Source organism: Pseudophryne corroboree, chromosome 3 (assembly GCF_028390025.1).
Source record: "Pseudophryne corroboree isolate aPseCor3 chromosome 3, aPseCor3.hap2, whole genome shotgun sequence".
NCBI classification, from domain to species: Eukaryota; Metazoa; Chordata; class Amphibia; order Anura; family Myobatrachidae; genus Pseudophryne; species Pseudophryne corroboree.
The window spans coordinates 91820527-91839796 of record NC_086446.1 but is presented as its reverse complement, the minus strand read 5'-3'; the positions used below and the strand labels follow the sequence as shown (position 1 = coordinate 91839796).

General features: G+C 46.5%; 1 protein-coding gene across 1 annotated transcript in view; it reads right to left on the bottom strand.

Moving 5' to 3' along the window:
* Positions 1-658: 658 nt before the first annotated feature.
* The window catches only part of LOC135054836 (oocyte zinc finger protein XlCOF7.1-like), a 45150-nt gene continuing 26538 nt past the window's right edge, over positions 659-19270 (bottom strand). The window contains exons 3-8 of the mRNA XM_063958221.1: positions 14646-14843; positions 13981-14104; positions 12496-12567; positions 11645-11739; positions 11299-11392; positions 659-8018 (exon numbers count right to left, since the gene is read on the bottom strand). Coding sequence (XP_063814291.1) covers positions 6277-8018; positions 11299-11392; positions 11645-11739; positions 12496-12567; positions 13981-14104; positions 14646-14843 — 2325 coding nt within the window. The 3' untranslated portion in view covers positions 659-6276. The remainder of the gene's footprint in view (positions 8019-11298; positions 11393-11644; positions 11740-12495; positions 12568-13980; positions 14105-14645; positions 14844-19270) is intronic.

The window sequence follows — 19270 nt, the reverse complement described above, 5'->3', positions numbered from 1 at the left end:
TACTAAGATGGGAGTTCTATTTAAGATGGGATGTTGCCCATAGCAACCAATCAGATTCTAGTTCTCATTTATCTAGCACCTTCTAGAACAAAATACCTGGAATCTGATTGGTTGCTATGGGCAACAACACATTTTAAATAGAACTCCCATCTTAGTAAATTTACCCCCTGGAATCCAGGCCAGTAGAATCAATGAAAGATCTGCTCATGAGTTTTGTACTCCACAATATGCTTCCCAGATAAATGAGAAAGTGTAATCACTAGTAGCAGCAGAGCATGCCTTGGTACAATCACTTCCCCGCTAATTGAATAGCTCCCCCCCCCCCTTCAAGAAATTTTTTTTACGTGCAGTCAGTGTAGGCAGTGCTTCACCTGCCATACACCAGTATACTCCAGAGTTTTGACTGTAAAAATTATTATAATACAAAGATATTTATAACTTATAAATATCATCTTTGTATTATTCATATCTTTTTTATATTATTCTAATAATTTTTATAATCAAAACTCGCCACCATATCATATATGTGTGTGTAAATCTAGCTCTGATATTAGCCAGTGCCTCCCCATCCATTGACCTCATCGCACCTCCCTTCCCCCTTCCCCTCCTCCTCCCCCCAATAATGTGAGGATGGTGAATAAGGAAAGATGAAGACAAGTGATTTTGCATTTTTATTGTTGTAACAATGTCGCCGTGTGGCCTGATCCTGGACTTCAGGTCACCGAGCTGTCCATGACATTAATACATTTCATCACAGAGGTAGTCTGTTCTAATACTCTATTACTATGTCAGTACCATAAAAACACCCATAGTGAAAAATAAATAATTACAGCCACAAATGTGTTTGGGAACACAAGGGGGTAAATTTACTAAGATGGGAGTTCTATTTAAGATGGGATGTTGCCCATAGCAACCAATCAGATTCTACTTCTCATTTATCTAGCACCTTCTAGAAGATAATACCTGGAATCTGATTGGTTGGGCAACATCCCATCTTAAACAGAACTCTCATCTTAGTAAATTTACTCCAAGGTCTGAGTCAGAGGTGGGCGCAGTTTCCATTTTTGCACAACTGGTCATTTGCGTTGACGGGCATACTGTGGATTAGGACTCTGAGTGATTGACAGACAGCGCTGGGAGGAAGTAACAGGGGTGGGTCGCAGAGAGTCACTGTGTCTTCTTACACAGCGGTTCACACCCCAGCATCTTATTTGAAAGAGATATTCTGAGCAACGTTAAGTCTGACTTGTTTGCACATAAGATGGCGGCTATGACATTTACATAACTTCTCAGATCCGCTGCGTACGGGAACACAGCAGCGACGGGCCTTGCATCCACCTCTGAATCCGACCAACAATCGTAAAAATAAAACCATATTCAAATGTTACATTAAAATACGTGCAGATCCTTCTATTACAAGGAGCATTTTACCGTACAACCATTTAAAGAGGAAATAACCCCTCCCCTCCCCCCCTCAATCCCCGGAGCCAATACAAAATCCATACAGTAAGTGGCATCCTGATCCTAGCGGAGACTTTACTTACAGACATAATTAGAGATCAGGGTCCTTATTCTAAGATGTAGGCAGGTTCGAAGGCGTCCGCATCTAGCGAGAGCGGGGGTGAGGGGCAGTGTGGTCACATTAGCATGCCATCTGCAGCGGGCGCCCGGTAATGCATCTGCATTAGGTATGGCTCAGTATCAGGACCCCCTAGCTCTACCATTCGCCCAAACACACTGTGACTTGGAAATCCAGTTAGGCAGTTTTAGAACTAATTAGATCAGCGGTTCCCCAACATTCTCGGGCCACAATGCCCACAGCAAACTCTTTAAAGCACCCTTTGAAAAAATAAATACCTAAAAGTTCAGTTAAGTGCTGTCATCACAAGTCACATTTATAAGCAATGCCAAGCTGCAGTCATACAAACCAGGCATTTACAGGATGCTATGCAGGTATAGTAGCAACCCTTGCACCTTATACGTTTATTAACTCGCACAGGCTGAAGCCACAAGCTGAGCAAAACATATGGAGGTCATGGACCTCCGTGGTGACTTAAATTTCATACTGAAATAAGTTAATCTTCTCACAAACAAAAAGGCAGCATAATTAATTACTGAAACACCAAGAAAACTAGAGAGGAGTGACCTTTACACTGACATGCATAACGCTATAGGTCACATCCTCTACTTATACTGTAAACACATATAGGGGGTCTATTCATGAAGCAGTGATAAGAGTGGAGAAGTGAGCCAGTGGAGAAGTTGCCCATGGCAACCAATCAGCATTGAAGTAACATTTATCATTTGCACACTATACAATTGTACTGAGCGGCTGATTGGTTGCCATGGGCAACTTCTCCACAGGCTTACTTCTCCACTGTTTTCACTTCTTCATGAATAGACCCCATAGTCACTATTAGTCTCTACCCTAAATGACCTGCTCCTCACACCCTAAATTATGCACCCTCCCCTTCACATAACCATGCTGAGGGTAACCTCAACCTATAATACATATTACCACACCCACTAAATCACAAATATCTATCTGGTTATGGTCACCACCCTTACTTTTCTGCTCTTCCAAGGAATAGCACATTCCAAAGTCCAACTCTTGACCTTCTGTACTCTGCAGTGGCTCTGAGCCACCCCCATCCCCCTAGCCAGTGCTCTGTATCCCCTGCTTTTCTCCCGTGGCATATAGTAGTGTCCTATATTGGGTTTACTTGCTCTTTAAAGTGCCACCAATCCTACAGCCACACTGGGTAATTAGGCTCTACACAAAACACTCCATAGAGCAGCGTTTCCCAACCTCGGTCCTCAAGACACACTAACAGTCCAGGTTATAATGATATCCGTGCTTGAGCACAGATGGTTAAATAAAAAAAGGTACTAATTATGTCACCTTTGCTCAAGTATGGCTATGGCTTTTAGGGGTACATTTACTAAAATGGGAGTTGTTTAAGATGGGATGTTGCCCACAGCAACCAATCAGATTCTACTTCTCATTTATTTAGCACCTTCTAGAAGATAATACCTGGAATCTGATTGGTTGCTATGGGCAACATCCCATCTTAAAAGAATGTACCCCTTAGTGTGCCTTGAGGGCCGTAGTTGGGAATCCCTATTATAGAGACTTCAGCCTATCACAAACTCAGAGGGCACCCTGGGCCTATTTCATGTTTGTACGTAAATGCAATTGCAATTTTTGTTTAGGCGTTGGAACTGATGATGGTAGCAAATGCTGCTGCTTAGAAATGAAAAGAGACGCCGTCCGGAGCTATCGCAAACTCACAGTCTATGTGGAAAACCGAGGAACCTCGAGGTTACGGGTTGGTCTATGGCTACGCAGACTGTACACAGCAGTAGCAACTCTAACGCCATGTTGTTGCACGTACGAGCTCGTAGCTGATGACAGATACACGCCAGGAAAATGGGCATGACACGCCTGCGTATTTCCAACCATTGCCCGTTAACACCCCAAAGTGTCACTTCCTGTTAAATCACTTTGCCATGAAATCCTCATTGCCAGCGGGAACGCAGCATCTTTGTGCACGGAGATCGCAGCACATGCGCCGGCTGCCTATAATCACTTCGCATTGCGTACAAAACATGAATTAGGCCTCAACAAAATAATGCTAGGAATAATCTGACCCATTGTGGGTACAGATGTATCAAGTAAAAAGTACAATAAATAGTTTCCTATATTAGTAATAAAATAATAAATTATAATGTAACAACGTAATGCAATAATTAATAATGTAATATTATGCTAGTGTTTAAGCATGTCACCAGTACCTCTGCTGTCCGAAGGGAGGCTGAAGACAGTAAAACAGGGTACGTAGCGTCATTCCAGATAAGTCCCTGAAAGGTTATCACAGTGTAATATAACGGACAGTTCCAGCAGAGCTCAGGAAATGGTTCCAGGTATTCTGACTGATCAGTGTGGGATAACTAGTCCTCCACCTATTAGCTTATTTAGGGGTATTTGGACATAATTAAAAAATATGTAACAAAGAAAGTCACCCTTAAACTGTACCAAGGTTATCTCATATAGACTATAATATAACACAAAAGATGGTATCCGGACTCTGGGTCGACACCACTTAGGTCGACACCCATTGGTCGACAGTGAATATGTCGACACTAGAAATAGGTCTACACGACAGTTAGGCCGACATGAACAAGGTCGACATGCGTTTTTTAGAGAGAGAAAAAATCATTTTTTTAACTTTTTCATACTTTACGATCCATGTGGACTACGATTGGGAACGGTAACCGGTGCCGAGTACAGCGGTAGCAGAGTGAGGCACCTTGCCCGAAGCATGGCGAGTGAAGCGAGCCATGCGAGGTCACACGGTGCACTAATTGGTGTTCCAGGTTACTTTACGAAGAAAACGACACAAAAAACCCCATGAAAAACTCATGTCGACCTTTTTTCATGTCGAACTAATGGCAGCGTCGACCTAGCCCCTGTCGACCACTAGGTGTCGACCCTGAGTCTCATACCCCAATAGATACTCATGGAAAACCTCACAATCCTGGCACCATATACTGCACCATACATTTAGATAACCGTACATGTTCTATAAGGGACTGCCAGATTTGTCCATCTGAATTTATGGATCAGTATATACTGTGTATCACCAGGATTGTGAGGTTTGTGATTTCTATCTTATACAAATAAATATGTACATAAATACTTATCTCTGAATGTTGTTAATTGCTTTTCATGTCACACAACACACGCTGTGTTACGTTCACTGTACTTGGTACTCCTGGAACTGGGCGGATGAGCCCCAAGTACCAGGAACATAATGCTGCAGTGGAAGCGGAGCTCCGCAGCAACCCCTAAGGAGCCCTGACTCCGTTGTCTCACCCTCGTGGTCAGTCTACGCCTGCGAGACTATGTTTGCTTGGGCCCATGGCAGCCGCGTTTGAAGGGCGGATTATGTCTGCCCAACTCCGATGCCCCCCGGTCTTAGTTGGAGACAAGGCGTAAACTGAGATGGGGCAATAACAAAGGGAACCTCTAACTAAACAGAAACCCGAGTTAGGGGCAACTACAGAACTCAAACAACAATATGTGCGGCTCAGCCGCCAGGACAAACTACAACAAAGGAAATGCTGTCCACACGCCGACACAATACTACTGTGTACCGGCGATGACAGTATACGCAGAACCCTCTGCAGAAAATCCAAAGCAAATATAACGGACAGATACGGCCAAGGTCATAAGGTACGGCAGAGCCGCTACTCACGAAACCGGTGTGAATACAGGCGGACGGACAAGGACCCCCAAAGCTGCAGACACAGGCTCACATAACAGGAAAGCCAGACAGATATCTTTAACAGGCTCCGGACACCAGGACTCAGGGCTACTGGATCACAGGAACACACCAGGACAGGAACAGCTCATAGGAAGCTCTGGACTCTGCCAGAGCCGAGTACACAGGATTCCAGTATCAGACAGGGCCTGGACACAGATGCAATACTGGACAAGACTCTATTCAGGAACATACAGGTATCTTAACAGAACGCCTATCACCAGCCCAGAACTGCAAAGCTAGCTGGGTAATAAGGGAACACGGCCCAATCAGGATGGCTGGAAGCCAGGCACAAGGTAATTGCACAAACACCTGCAGGTGAGTCTAACACAGACAAGAGCCAGATAGTAGTACAGAGACTCCCCACATAATGATCAACTATCAAACAGGTGAGGCTAAACACATAGAAACAGGCTGCAATTACACCGACTCACCACCGGCGGCCAACATGTCACACGTTGCATGATGTCATTGCTGGTCACAAAGCCTAGCACAAGCAGATCATGTATGTAAAGAAAGAATAGATCCCAGACAAACCGCATTAGGTTTGCGCCCCGTCTACTCTTCCAGGACTGATAATGAAATACTACCTGCAACTAGCATAATCCCATTAGCAATAAGGGCTCCAGCTACACTGGACCTAAGAGTCATCTTCGGGTACTGAAGTGGTCCAGCAATATGCTGCAAGGAGGAAAGACCTTCGTGTTCTAGGTCACTGACCTAGGAAGTGCTGATGTGAGACATGATGGGAGAAGGGAGTACCCAGGAAGTGATTAATATCCTATGTTCACTTCCCAGCCTCTCTTTGAATTGTCTCTAATTAAGAAAACACAGCCAATCTTTGGGGTGAGACGTCCCCTTTTCTGCATATTAATAAATACATCAATAAATAAATAAATCAATAAATAAAAAAGCCTCTTAAGATATGGTTAAATCAGCATTGAGGGTACACCTACTGCACCCCCACATTGGTAATCTCAGAGGTTTTCTGTTCATCATGGCTTTTCATGTGTTTTTTTAAATATGCCTTATTTGTAAAACTCTTTTCACAGGCAGAACAGTGAAATGCTTGTATCTGCGTGTGGGTCCTCTGGTGCCGCGTCAGTCGAGAGAGACGCGTAAAGCTTTTCTCACATTTAGAGCACGCGAACAGCTTATCTACTTTGTGAGTCCGTCTGTGTCGAACCAAATTTGATTTATCGCTAAAAGTTTCCGGGCACTTGGAACACGGAAACGATATCTCCCCAGTGTGGATTTTCTGGTGGCGGACGAGTCGCAGCTTCACGCTAAAAGTTTTCCCACACTCGGAGCAGGCGAACGGCCTCTCTCCTGTGTGAACTCTCAGGTGTCTGATCATGTTTGACTTGACGGAAAATGTTTTCCCGCAGTCCGAGCATGCGTATGGTTTCTCCCCCGTGTGAATCCTCTGATGCTTGACAAAGCTTGACTTTTCGTTAAAACACTTCCCGCATTGCGAGCAAGAAAACCGCTTGGTGTGTCGCCTCTGATGTGCGAGCAGGCGCAATTTACTGACGTAGGTCTTTCCACACAGCGTACACGGTAGGGGCTTCTCTTCCTCATGGCTTTTCCGGTGTGACTCTAGGTCTGACTGACTGTCAAAGTCTCTTTTACACTTAGCACATGAAAACACTTTAATCCCTGTGTGAATCCTCTGATGTGCAAGAAGATTTATTTTACGCTTGAACGTCCTCCCACACTCTGAGCAATTAAATGGTGTCTGGTACTGGTGAGTCTTGCGGTGTCTATTAAAGCCTGATTTATCGCTGAAACTTTTCCCACAATCAGAACATGCAAAAGGCTTCTCTCCCGTGTGAGTCCTGGTATGTGTTGCCAGGTGAGATTTATTAATAAAACGTTTTCCACACTCGGGGCACGCCAATAAGTTTTCGCCGGTGTGCATCCTCTTGTGTCTAGCGAAGCTGACGATATTAATAAAGGTTTTACTACACTCTGAGCAAGAAAACAGTTTGTCGTTGTGGGTCCTCAGATGGCTGTGGAGACCTACTCGCGTTGGGAAAAACCTTCTGCATTTGGAACAGGAAAAGTGTTTCCCCCCTGTGTGTTTTTTTTGGTGTACGAGCAGGTGGCAGTTTTGGGCAAAGCTTTTCCCGCAGTCAGGACATGAAAAATGCCTCTCTCCGGTGTGGACTTTCTGGTGTCTGATGTAATTCGACCTGTCGTTAAAGGTTTTACCACACTCAGAGCAGGAAAATGGTTTCTCTCCTTTGTGAATTCGCCGATGGACGACCAGATGAGAATTGCTATAAAAACCCTTTCCGCACTCGGAACACGGATATGGTTTTTCTCCGGTGTGACTTCTCTGGTGGGCGATAAGCCTGGGTTTGCTGATAAAGCGTTGGCCACATTCTGCGCAGGTAAATGGTTTTTCACCCGTGTGACTTCTCTGATGTAAAACAAGGTGAGATTTGCAGGAAAAACCTTTGTCACATTCCGAACACGTTAGCTTATTTTTGCTGGTGGGATTTCGACTGTCTGTTCCAAAACGTGAGATGTTATTAATAGTTTTATCTTTTTTTAAAGAATTCGTCGATATGTCATCATGGCGGACTTCTGTTTGAATATCTGAGGCTATGCTGGCTTTCTCATGACGCTTAATGATGATGTCATGACCTGCTTCCACGTCTGGTCTGTCAGAAGAATTCATGTTCTTTCCTACATATGGTTGTTTTTATTTGTAATATTAAGGATTTAAGAAGAAAATACAAGTGAATAACAAGTACAATTACGATTTATGCCATTACAGAATCTATAAGTTGCTCACCCTCTATAAAATGAAGACAGTTGCAAAATTAATTCATACCCCATTTTGTGTCATCTCAATCAGGCATTGCCTGTTCTTCCCAGTGTAATCCTGTCTAATGCCCCACCGTTCCCCCACTTTACCAGCCAGAAATTTAAATATTTATTTTTTTAATAGAATTAAGCTTTAAATGTATTTTTAAGATGATATTTAAATATTTTATTAAAAAACAATATACTTAGGGGGTGTTTTACAAAAGTGTCCCCTCACCCGTGTGTCCACAGGCCCCCATTGTAAAATACTTCTCTCCCCTTAGTAGAAATAGCCCACCCAGTGGCAAAATAATACCCAGCATTATCACCCCCTACTGGTAATAGATCCCTGTGGCAAAGACCCCACCCTCACCCCCAATGTCAATGGGCCACCACTATTTAGTGCCCCCCCCCCCCATGTGTCACTATGTACACTATGTAGGTTATTTTGTTTATATATATTCCCCCCCCAGCCAAAGAATCTGTGGGGCATCATACGCCCTTCCACACCCCACGATGTTCCCCTCCTCACATTTTTAGTTCTGGGACATGGGCCCAGGAATGCTGCTCGCACAGCATTCTGGGGCGAGATTTCAGGAGTAATGTCGGTGGTGCAGAACGGATTTCCTCCGTACAGAGGGGGAACAAAGCAGGGGCGAACCAATGTATGTGATACAACCTGGTCAGGAACCGTACTCCTAGCTGCGGTTGTATCCCATACGTTTACACCAGGCAAGTGGTTAATGTCTAGGAATGCTCAAAACAAGTTGGCATGTACCAACCAAAGATGACCAATTTATTCCCACCCACCCACCCACTTATACAGAGTAGGCCAAAATGGCAGAATGGAGGCCCAGCTTTATACTGTAACCAGATTGTCAATGGCAGCCTCTGATCCCAGGCTTGTGCCCTCTCACCCAATCAAAGAATGCAGATATTTCTAAAATGGGATTGTTAGGGGGCAGTCTCCAGTTGCTGAAGTGGAATGCTACATGTGATTAGTTTTTAGGTAGCTACACACTGCATATGTACAGTGGAGGTCAGGTCCCTTCTATACCCATTTAGTCACAAAAGTACATAAATTAATAAACAAAATAGTAATAGCAAAAAGGCAAATAAAGTTCCCGATTTTCCACCAGGTCACCAAACCTAGGTTACCCATTTTCCATAAATCTGACCCAATTTTCAATATTTGTCTACCTCAATGAAGCAATGCCGTCAAAAAATGTGCTCCTAAAGAGAAGGCGATATGTGGACATACACATGTATACACAGGGAGCTGAAAAAGTCCCTCCGCAGTGAGCCCTGTCTCTGGCTGCAGATTTCCTCTGTGGAAGTGAAAGGCCAGAGAGAGACAATACTTTCAACACTTATACCCCTTTTCCACTAGCGTAGCATGGGTCGCAACCGTGTCGTCTGACACGGCTGCGACCCGTGCTACAGCCCCCTACAGACAGCGCTCACCAACCCGGCAATTGCCGGGTTGGTGACGCGCTAGTGACGCGGCAGGGGCGGCGCTGGGAGATCACATGATCTCCCAGCGCCGCCCTCCCTATGCACTGTGAATGGGAGCCGTGTCGCCTCGACACGGCTTCCGTTCACACTAGACCGCTAGCCGGGTTGAACACGTGTTCAACCCGGCTAGCTACCAGGGTAGGATTCCCGGATCACTTGATCCGGGAATTTGCCGGGGGACCCGTTTCCACTAGGGAAAAACACGGGTAAATGCGCGCCCCCGAGCATTTACCCATGTTTAAAAGAGCTAGTGGAAAAGGGGTATTAGGGGGACATTTACTAAGCAGTGATAAGAGCGGAGAAGTCAGCCAGTGGAGAAGTTGTCCCATCAACCAATCAGCAGCTCTGTATCATTTTATAGTATGCAAATTATAGATGTTACTTCAGTGCTGATTGGTTGTCATGGGCAACTTCTCCACTGGCTCACTTCTCCACTCTTATCACTGCTTAGTAAATGTCCCCCTTAATGTAGATAAGAACCTAATAAATGATCTTTCATTTCATGTAAATAAAGGGTTTAAAAACAATGATATTGTCATATTACTTAGCACACATTCTCTGCAGGGAGACTTGCATAGCACACAGACACTGCGGAGGGACTTTCTGAACTTCCTGTAGCTACAACGTACCTAGTACAAGTACACACAGGGGTTAATGGCCCTCATTCCGAGTTGTTCGCTCGCAAGCTGCTTTTAGCAGCTTTGCACACGCTAAGCCGCCGCCTACTGGGAGTGAATCTTAGCTTATAAAAATTGCGAACGAAAGATTAGCAAAATTGCGAATAGACACTTCTTAGCAGTTTCTGAGTAGCTCCAGACTTACTCGGCATCTGCGATCAGTTCAGTGCTTGTCGTTCCTGGTTTGACGTCACAAACACACCCAGCGTTCGCCCAGACACTCCCCCGTTTCTCCAGCCACTCCCGCGTTTTTCCCAGAAACGGTAGCGTTTTTTCGCACACACCCATAAAACGGCCTGTTTCCGCCCAGAAACACCCACTTCCTGTCAATCACACACCGATCACCAGAACAAAGAAAAAACCTCGTAATGCCGTGAGTAAAATACCTAACTGCATAGCAAATTTACTTGGCGCAGTCGCACTGCGGACATTGCGCATGCGCATTAGCGACTAATCGCTCCGTTGCGAGAAAAAAATACCGAGCGAACTACTCGGAATGACCACCAATATTCAAAGCAGTGAATAGAGTGGTGAAACTGTCCATAGAGACCAATCAGCATCTGCCTATCATTTTATAGAATGTACTTGATAAATGCTACCTCAAAAGCTGATTGGTTGCCATAGGCTACTTTTCCACTATTTTCACAGCTTGATACTTCACACCCTTAGTGGATAATTAAGACAAAAAATATATAAGTATTTATCACAGTGAAACGGACGCATCTCGACGAAGCGTACAAACTGGGCTTATTTTGAGCCCTGAAGTTAAATGACCAGAAATATAATATTAATATAACAGTAATACTGTAAGTATTACTTTACAGAATCTATGGGACGGACACATCATCTTCCCTTTGAATATAAATCTTAATGTTGTTCGTAGGTAACCTAATGGGAGTGCAAGATAACAGTGAGCACTTATTACTTATTTAGTGAATTACTTAGAGAGTAAGAGCAGGTTCACTCACCTTCCTTCGCCTCATGTGGCTGTTTACACCGGGCACCCAGGTCTTCTCCATTCCTAGTCTCTGGTAGAACGCCCACAATTGTCAGTTTTGTGTCCTGAGGTACATAAAGTGCAGACACAACATGTAGAGGACAGCAGAGATTCTCACCAAGTGGTAGAGGTGCTGTAAGGTGCAACTCTAGTGTATTCAGGGAAATTTACCTCAGTAGGATTTTGTGTAAATATATAAGAAAATACCATTCATTAGATATTTACAGGCATAATCGGGGGGGATGGAGAGGGGGTTTGTGTAAGAGAAAGGTTGAGAAATGCAGACTATAATGTAGAAGTTTAGTTTGCTATGTTACCTCAGTTACCGCTGTCTGGTAATCCTGGGAGCACTTGAGTTTTACCACTGGACAGTCCTGGGATCTCTCTGGCGTATATCTGTTACTGGACTCATCTGAAGGAAGACACAACCAATGGCTGAATACATTGCGGCATGGCTCAGAGGTGGGGTTTCATCTCACCCTGCACCTTGGCATATACCCCAGGATGCCACAGTACAAGACTTCCACTGTACAAATGGACAGCTGCCCGCACCTTTATAACTACTGTGCTGTTACACTATGAATGTGCAAGGACGGAGACGCCCACTGTCAGTAGCTACATGTAATACCATTTGGTCTGTCTTTAGACCCCAACATCGAAACTTGCCACCATTGAATTTCGCACAAGCCCCATGCATGCACAGTAGCAAGAAACCACATTGCCCTTGCATGCGAATTTGAACCAGGCCCACAGCCAGTTATACCATAAAATATAACCTATGTTTATTGATGGATTAAATGTAAAATCTGCTGATAACACTTATACTCTCCGCTGCTAAAGAGCGCCCTTTAGCGAAGCCTATGACAGCAGAGACAAGGGTTTGGCACCAATGTGTCTGTATCCTATCACAGCTGAGAATGGAAGCCACACTGTACCTCAGAGTACTTGAGCCAAGTTAGGGGCACATTTATCAACTAGTTTTAGCTATTTAAAACTTGTTACGTATAATAAATGCTGCTCCAGCCAATCAGCTCCAAACTGGCATTTTTCAAACACATGACAGGAGCTGATTGGCTGGAGCACCATTTATCATGCACAACGAGTTTTAAATAGCTAAAACTCATTGATAAATAGGTTCCTTATTATCATAAAAAGGGGAAAGCCTTACCAGAGTGAGAGGCCTTGTGTTCTTGTTGCTGTGGCAGGTCTGGGTCCTGAGCACGGATGCAGGACTTGTCTCCTGAAACAACCGGTCATGTCAATTTCACTCAGAAAACACAAGTTAATCCAAGTTAGAGAACATGGACGCCAGCTGCTGGGGGAAACAGTGGTACCTAGTGTTCAAATATCTAACAATGTGACAGCTGGGAGTTGTTGCAGTGTCTTAAACTAGGTACACACTATGCAGTTATTGGTCCTGCTTCATCGTGTAGTGCAGCGGTTTTCAACCGCTGTGCCGCGGCACACTAGTGTGCCGTGAGCAGTTACTAAGTGTGCCGCCTGAGCTGCTGACTAGGTGCGGATCTGCCACCTTTAATTAACATAACATTTCGGACCCGGGCAGCTCAGATGCGGCACGGACCATGACCTATACACATCATAGGTCATTCACACACAGCGCTTCATTGCACCCCGTCCCCGCACGCCCACCTGCCTGTCCGCGTCCCCGCACGCCCACCTGCCTGTCCGCGTCCCCGCACGCCCACCTGCCTGTCTGCGTCCCCGCACGCCCACCTGCCTGTCCGCGTCTGCTTAGTGCTGCTGCTCCCTTCTCCTGTCACACGTGTTTAAGGCTGCTGAAGCTCCCCTTCACTGAATGGCAGTGACAACTGAGCTCCTTCTTTCTCACCAACAGATAGGTACAGTAAGAGCCAGTGTGTTTTGTTTTTCTGTGGAGGGACACTCTCTTACGTTACAGAGCAATTGTTTTAATACTGGATAGGTCATTGTATTTGTATTAATGTGGGGGGCAGTTTGTTTGATTTACTACTTTTAATAATTTTAGGTCCAATGTATTTGTACTACTGTGAGGGCCAATGTGCTTGTACTATTGTGGGGGCCAATGTGCTTGTTTCATTACTGTGGGGGCAACTGTTTGTTTAATTATTGTGGGGGCCACTGCATGTGTTTGTTTTGCCCCGTGGGGCACTGATGGTGTGCCTTGGCAATTTGAAAGTCTTGTCGGTGTGCCGCAAGTTAAAAAAGGTTGAAAATCACTGGTGTAGTGTGTAGGCATGAGCGGTTTAGCCATAAAACGGATAGAAAGACTCGCCTTCAATCATCCGATCATTCAGTGACAGACGAGATCGACCAAAAGGTCCCGATATCATGCAGTGTATGGGCATTCCCGATAACCTGGCCATATTTACTATGGTTTACGCTGATCACCTCATCCTCCGTGTGGGCGGTCATATGCAAATTCAGTGTGGGGTGGCAGAAAATCTGAAACTTTAAGAAGAAAAGCGATGTGTATAGCGCCAATACCCAAACCTTCCACTGGCAGAAAAAATCGTCAAGTTTGCCCAAAAATATTGCATTGTGTGTACCTAGTTTTAGTCCTTAGGCATAGTGTCTGGAATCCGATCACACACTGTTTACACACAATAAGATTTTAGGATTTATCAGGGCACGTGTATCTAGTTAGGTCTCTTACCCAGTGATGTGAGGGGCCGGTCATTCTCCATCATGACGTCCTTGTACAGATCCTTGTGTCCCTCTACATACTCCCACTCCTCCATGGAGAGATAGACAGTGACATCCTGACACCTTATAGGAACCTGACACACAGAATGACACAGTCATCACCCAGACACCTCCCCTGGTGTTACTGTATAATGTCCCATTCCCAGCAGTCACCTCTCCAGTCATCACCCAGACACCTCCCCTGGTGTTACTGTATAATGCCCCATTCCCAGCAGTCACCTCTCCAGTCATCACCCAGACACCTCCCCTGGTGTTACTGTATAATGCCCCATTCCCAGCAGTCACCTCTCCAGTCATCACCCAGACACCTCCCCTGGTGTTACTGTATAATGCCCCATTCCCAGCAATCACCTCTCCAGTCATCACCCAGACACCTCCCCTGGTGTTACTGTATAATGTCCCATTCCCAGCAGTCACCTCTCCAGTCATCACCCAGACACCTCCCCTGGTGTTACTGTATAATGTCCCATTCCCAGCAGTCACCTCTCCAGTCATCACCCAGACACCTCCCCTGGTGTTACTGTATAATGTCCCATTCCCAGCAGTCACCTCTCCAGTCATCACCCAGACACCTCTCCTGGTGTTACTGTATAATGTCCCATTCCCAGCAGTCACCTCTCCAGTCAGCAGCTGAATGATCTTGTTGGTGAGTTCCAGGATCTTCTGCTCATTGTCTTTCTCATGGATCAGTGAGTGAGGTGGGGGATCCGTGATGGGGCTCTGGGTTCTGACCCGTCCTCCTGATACAAGGGGATGGCTCCGGCTGAAGGGTGTCATGTTATCACCGAACTGCTTCTTCACTACTGTGTGATCCTGTGTATTAAGATTAATCAATGTTACTGTTATATATACTTGACTTCCAGAAATATTAATATTATAAATTGGGTAAACATTATGGAGCTGGTTTTTGACTGCGGAACATAAATATATATAAAACCGGTATGTTAGTAACAAATGAACCAAAATATATATATGTATAGATAGATAGATATATATATATATATATATATATCACCACCAAATAAATACACCTCAGACCACCAGACTTTAGGGTGATTCAGAGGTGGACACTGTTTGCACCGCAAAAATATGTAAATACCACAGGAGGCCAAAAGACACCTCACCTGTGGCTTCTGTGATGGCCTCGGCACACCAAAAGAAAATGGTCCCCATTACTGCGTCCGCCCCACCCCAAAATGGCTGCAGCATGTCAATCATTCTGTGGCTTAAGGGGCACTGCGAGCAATCTCACAGGACCCATTCTGTACACACACAGTCCACCCACCATAAGAGTTGTATGCATATCATCCGGTGTGTGTTCAACTCTGAATTATGCCCAATATCTGCAATGTGGTGGGAGCAGGGTGGCGGGCATACCACTCCCATCCGCCTTTTCAGCGGTTTAGACTGAGGGCTGTCGCTTCTGTCTCCAACAACACCGAGAACCAGCCTGGCCAAACATGCACATATCGGTAGATGGAGGACCACCTCCTGTACTGAGCTCCTCCCATACACAGCTGAACAAGCCTGGTCATTCCAAGGGCTTCTTTCTCTTTCCATATAGACCTCTGAGAAGACAATCTCAGATCTCTCCTCTTCCACCCACTCCCTACCGCATCCTTAGCCACATAACACAATGGGGTAAATTTACTAAGGTGGGAGATTTTTTTAGAACAACCAATCAGATTCTATATATTATCTTCTAGAAGTAGCAAGATAAATGTTAAGTAGATCTGACTGGTTGCTATGAGCAACATCACAAGTTCTAAAAAAAACTCCCACCTTAGTAAATTTACCCCAGTGGATTCCAATGGCAGGAAGGAGGAGCATATGCTAATGCTGTAGCAGGGCATTATGGGAATATTGAGAGGAAAGTATAGTAATTGATTATGCTGAGGGTATGTTATATTGGTTGATGGGAACAGTGTGTTTGTTGAGCATGGAGGACAGTGGGGTGTGTTATACATACTGGGAAGCATGCAGAGTCTTTGTCAGAGCATAGGGTTTATGTTACGAGGAATTTAGGGCTGTATTCAATAACTGACGGAAACTGCCGTCTTGTTGGAAAGACGGCAGCTTCCGACAGAAATAGGTCGGAAGGGGTTTCGACCTATTCAATAGGGGCTGATTTTTTCTGACAAGTCGGGAATTCCCAACTTGTCGGAAAACACGTGGATCAGCGGAATAGACGCCGATCCATGCGCTTCTGTCGGAAATGGGGTCAAATCCGACAGGTTTTGGCCCCTTTTCCGACATACTCAATCCAACTTGAAAACAAGTCGGATTGAGGTGAGGAGAGGAGCGGTGCTGCGGGTGGCGGGGGGGAGCTGAGATCGACGGCTGGCGGGGGGACATGTCTGCGGCTGCAGGGGAAAGGCGCTGCAGGGAGAGAGGTGCCTGGCCGTCCCCGGCCAGCGCACCTCTCTCCCTGCAGCGCCTCCCCCCGCCACCGCAGACATGTTCCCTCTCTGCCAGCACCTCCCGCCGGCCGCCGATCTGTGCTCCCCCCGCCGCTGGAGCACCTCTCTTCCTGCTGCTAGCTCCTCCTGCGGCTCCACACATGTCCCCCGCAGCCAGCCCCTCCCGCTCACAGCCGCCAATCTCTGCTCCCCTAGCCGCTGCTGTCAGCGCATCCGCAGCCGCTGACAGCATCGGCCTGACAGGGCGGCCAAATCTGACATTCGGATTTGGCCGTCCATTGAATAGGGGTTGTCGGATCCATTCCGACAACTGCATGTCGGAATGGATCCGACTCCTATTGAATATACCTCATAGACAGCAATTGTGGTAATACCGCAAAATTTTTGGAACAATGTATAGACGTATCAGCATGTGGATTGGACGGATGGTGCGGGAGATGTACATGTGATTGTTAATAATGCATATTAGAACAATATAGATGTCGGCATTGGCTATATCAGCATATGCAGAAAGTCGACATGGTCACAATGTTGATGTGTGAAATACTGACATTCTACGAGGCATCAGAGGGTTAGGCACTAGGGAGAGGGTTAGGCTACAGGAGGGTAGGTTTAGGATAATGCACTAGGGGGAGGGTTAGGCTGTGTGAGGGAAGGTTAGGGTTAAGCACTAGGGAGAGGGTTAGGCTATGGGAAGGTAGGGTTAGGGAAAGGCACTAGGGGGTTTGTATTAGGCTGTGTGAGGGGAGGGTTAAGGTTAGGCTGCAGGTGGGGAGGGTTAGGGTTAGACACTAAGGAGAGGGTTAGGGTTAGGCTACAGGAGGGGAGGTTAGGGTTAGGCACTAGGGAGAGGGTTAGGGTTAGGCTACAGGACGGGAGGTTAGGGTTAGGCTACAGGACGGGAGGTTACGGTTAGGCACTAGGGAGAGGGTTAGGGTTAGGCTACAGGAGGGGCGGTTAGAATTAGGCACTAGGGAGAGGGTTAGGCTACAGGACGGTAAGGTTAGGGTTAAGCTACAGAGGGTAGGGTTAGGGTTAGACAATAAGGAGAGGGTTAGGGTTAGGCTACAGGAGGGGAGGTTAGGGTTAGGTACTAGGGAGAGGGTTAGGCTACAGGAGGGTAAGGTTAGGGTTAGGCACGAGGGAGAGGGTGAGGCTACAGGAGGGTAAGGCACTAGGGACAGGGTTAGGGTTAGGCTACAGGAGGGTAGAGTTAGGGTTAGACACTAAGGAGAGGGTTAGGGTTAGGCTACAGGAGGGTAGAGTTAGGGTTAGACACTAAGGAGAGGGTTAGGGTTAGGCTACAGGAGGGGAGGTTAGGGTTAGGCACTAGGGAAAGGGTTAGGCTACAGGAGGGTAAGGTTAGGGTTAGGCTACAGGAGGGTAGGGTTAGACACAAGGTTGAGGATTAGGCATAAGGGAGAGGGTTAGGCTGTGTGAGGGAAGGTTAGGGTTAGGCACTAGAGAGAGGGTTAGGGTTAGGCTATGGGAAGGTAGGGTTAGGGTAAGGCACTAGGGGGTTTGTATAAGGCTGTTTGAGGGGAGTTTATGGTTAGGCACTAGGGGGAGGGTTAAGGTTAGGCTACAGGAGGGTAGGGTTAGGGTTAGACACTAAAGAGAGGGTTAGGGTTAGGCTACAGGAGGGGAGGCTAGGGTTAGTAGGGTTAGGCACTAGGGAGAGGGTTAGGCTATAGGAAGGGCAGTTAGGGTTAGGCACTAGGGAGAGGGTTAGGCTACAGGAGGGTAGGGTTATACACTAGGGAGAGGGTTAGGGTTAGACACTAAGGAGAGGGTTAGGCTACAGGAGGGGAGGTTAGGGTTAGGTACTAGGGAGAGGGTTAGGCTACAGGAGGGTAAGGTTAGGGTTAGGCACTAGGGAGAGGGTTAGGCTACAGGAGGGTAGCGTTAGGCACTAGGTAGAGGGTTAGGGTTAGACACTAAGGAGAGGGTTAGGGTTAGGCGACAGGAGCGGCGGTTAGGGTTAGGCACTAGGGAGAGGGTTAGGCTACAGGAGGGTAAGGTTAGGGTTAGGCTACAGGAGGGGAGGTTAGGGTTAGGCACTATGGAGAGAGTTAGGCTACAGGAGGGTAAGGTCAGGGTTAGGCTACAGGAGGGGCGGTTAGGGTTAGACACTAGGGAGAGGGTTAGGCTACAGGAGGGTAAGGTTAGGGTTAGGCACTAGGGAGAGGGTTAGGCTACAGGAGGGTAAGGTTAGGGTTAGGCTACAGGAGGGGAGGTTAGGGTTAGGCACTATGGAGAGGGTTAGGCTACAGGAGGGTAAGGTTAGGGTTAGGCGACAGGAGGGGCGGTAAGGGTTAGACACTAGGGAGAGGGTTAGGCTACAGGAGGGTAGGGTTGGGGTTAGACACTAAGGAGGGGGTTAGGCTACAGGAGGGGAGGTTAGGGTTAGACACTAGGGAGAGGGTTAGGCTACAGGAGGGTAGGGTTAGGCACTAGGTGGAGGATTAGGCACAAGGGAGAGGGTTAGGCTGTGAGGGAAGGTTAGGGTTAGGCACTAGAGAGAGGGTTAGGGTTAGGCTATGGGAGGGTATGGTTAGAGTAAGGCACTAGGGGGATGGTTCGTATTAGGCTGCAGGAGGGAAGTTTATGATTAGGCACTAGGGGTATGGCTAGGGTAAGGCACTAGGGCAGGCATGTCCAAACTGCGGCCCTCCAGCTGTTGAGAAACTACAAATCCCAGCATGCCCTGACACAGCTTCAGCATTCTCTGACAACAAAACTGTGTCAGGGCATGCTGGGATATGTAGTTTCACTACAGTTGGAGGGCCGCAGTTTGGACATGCCTGCACTAGGGGGATG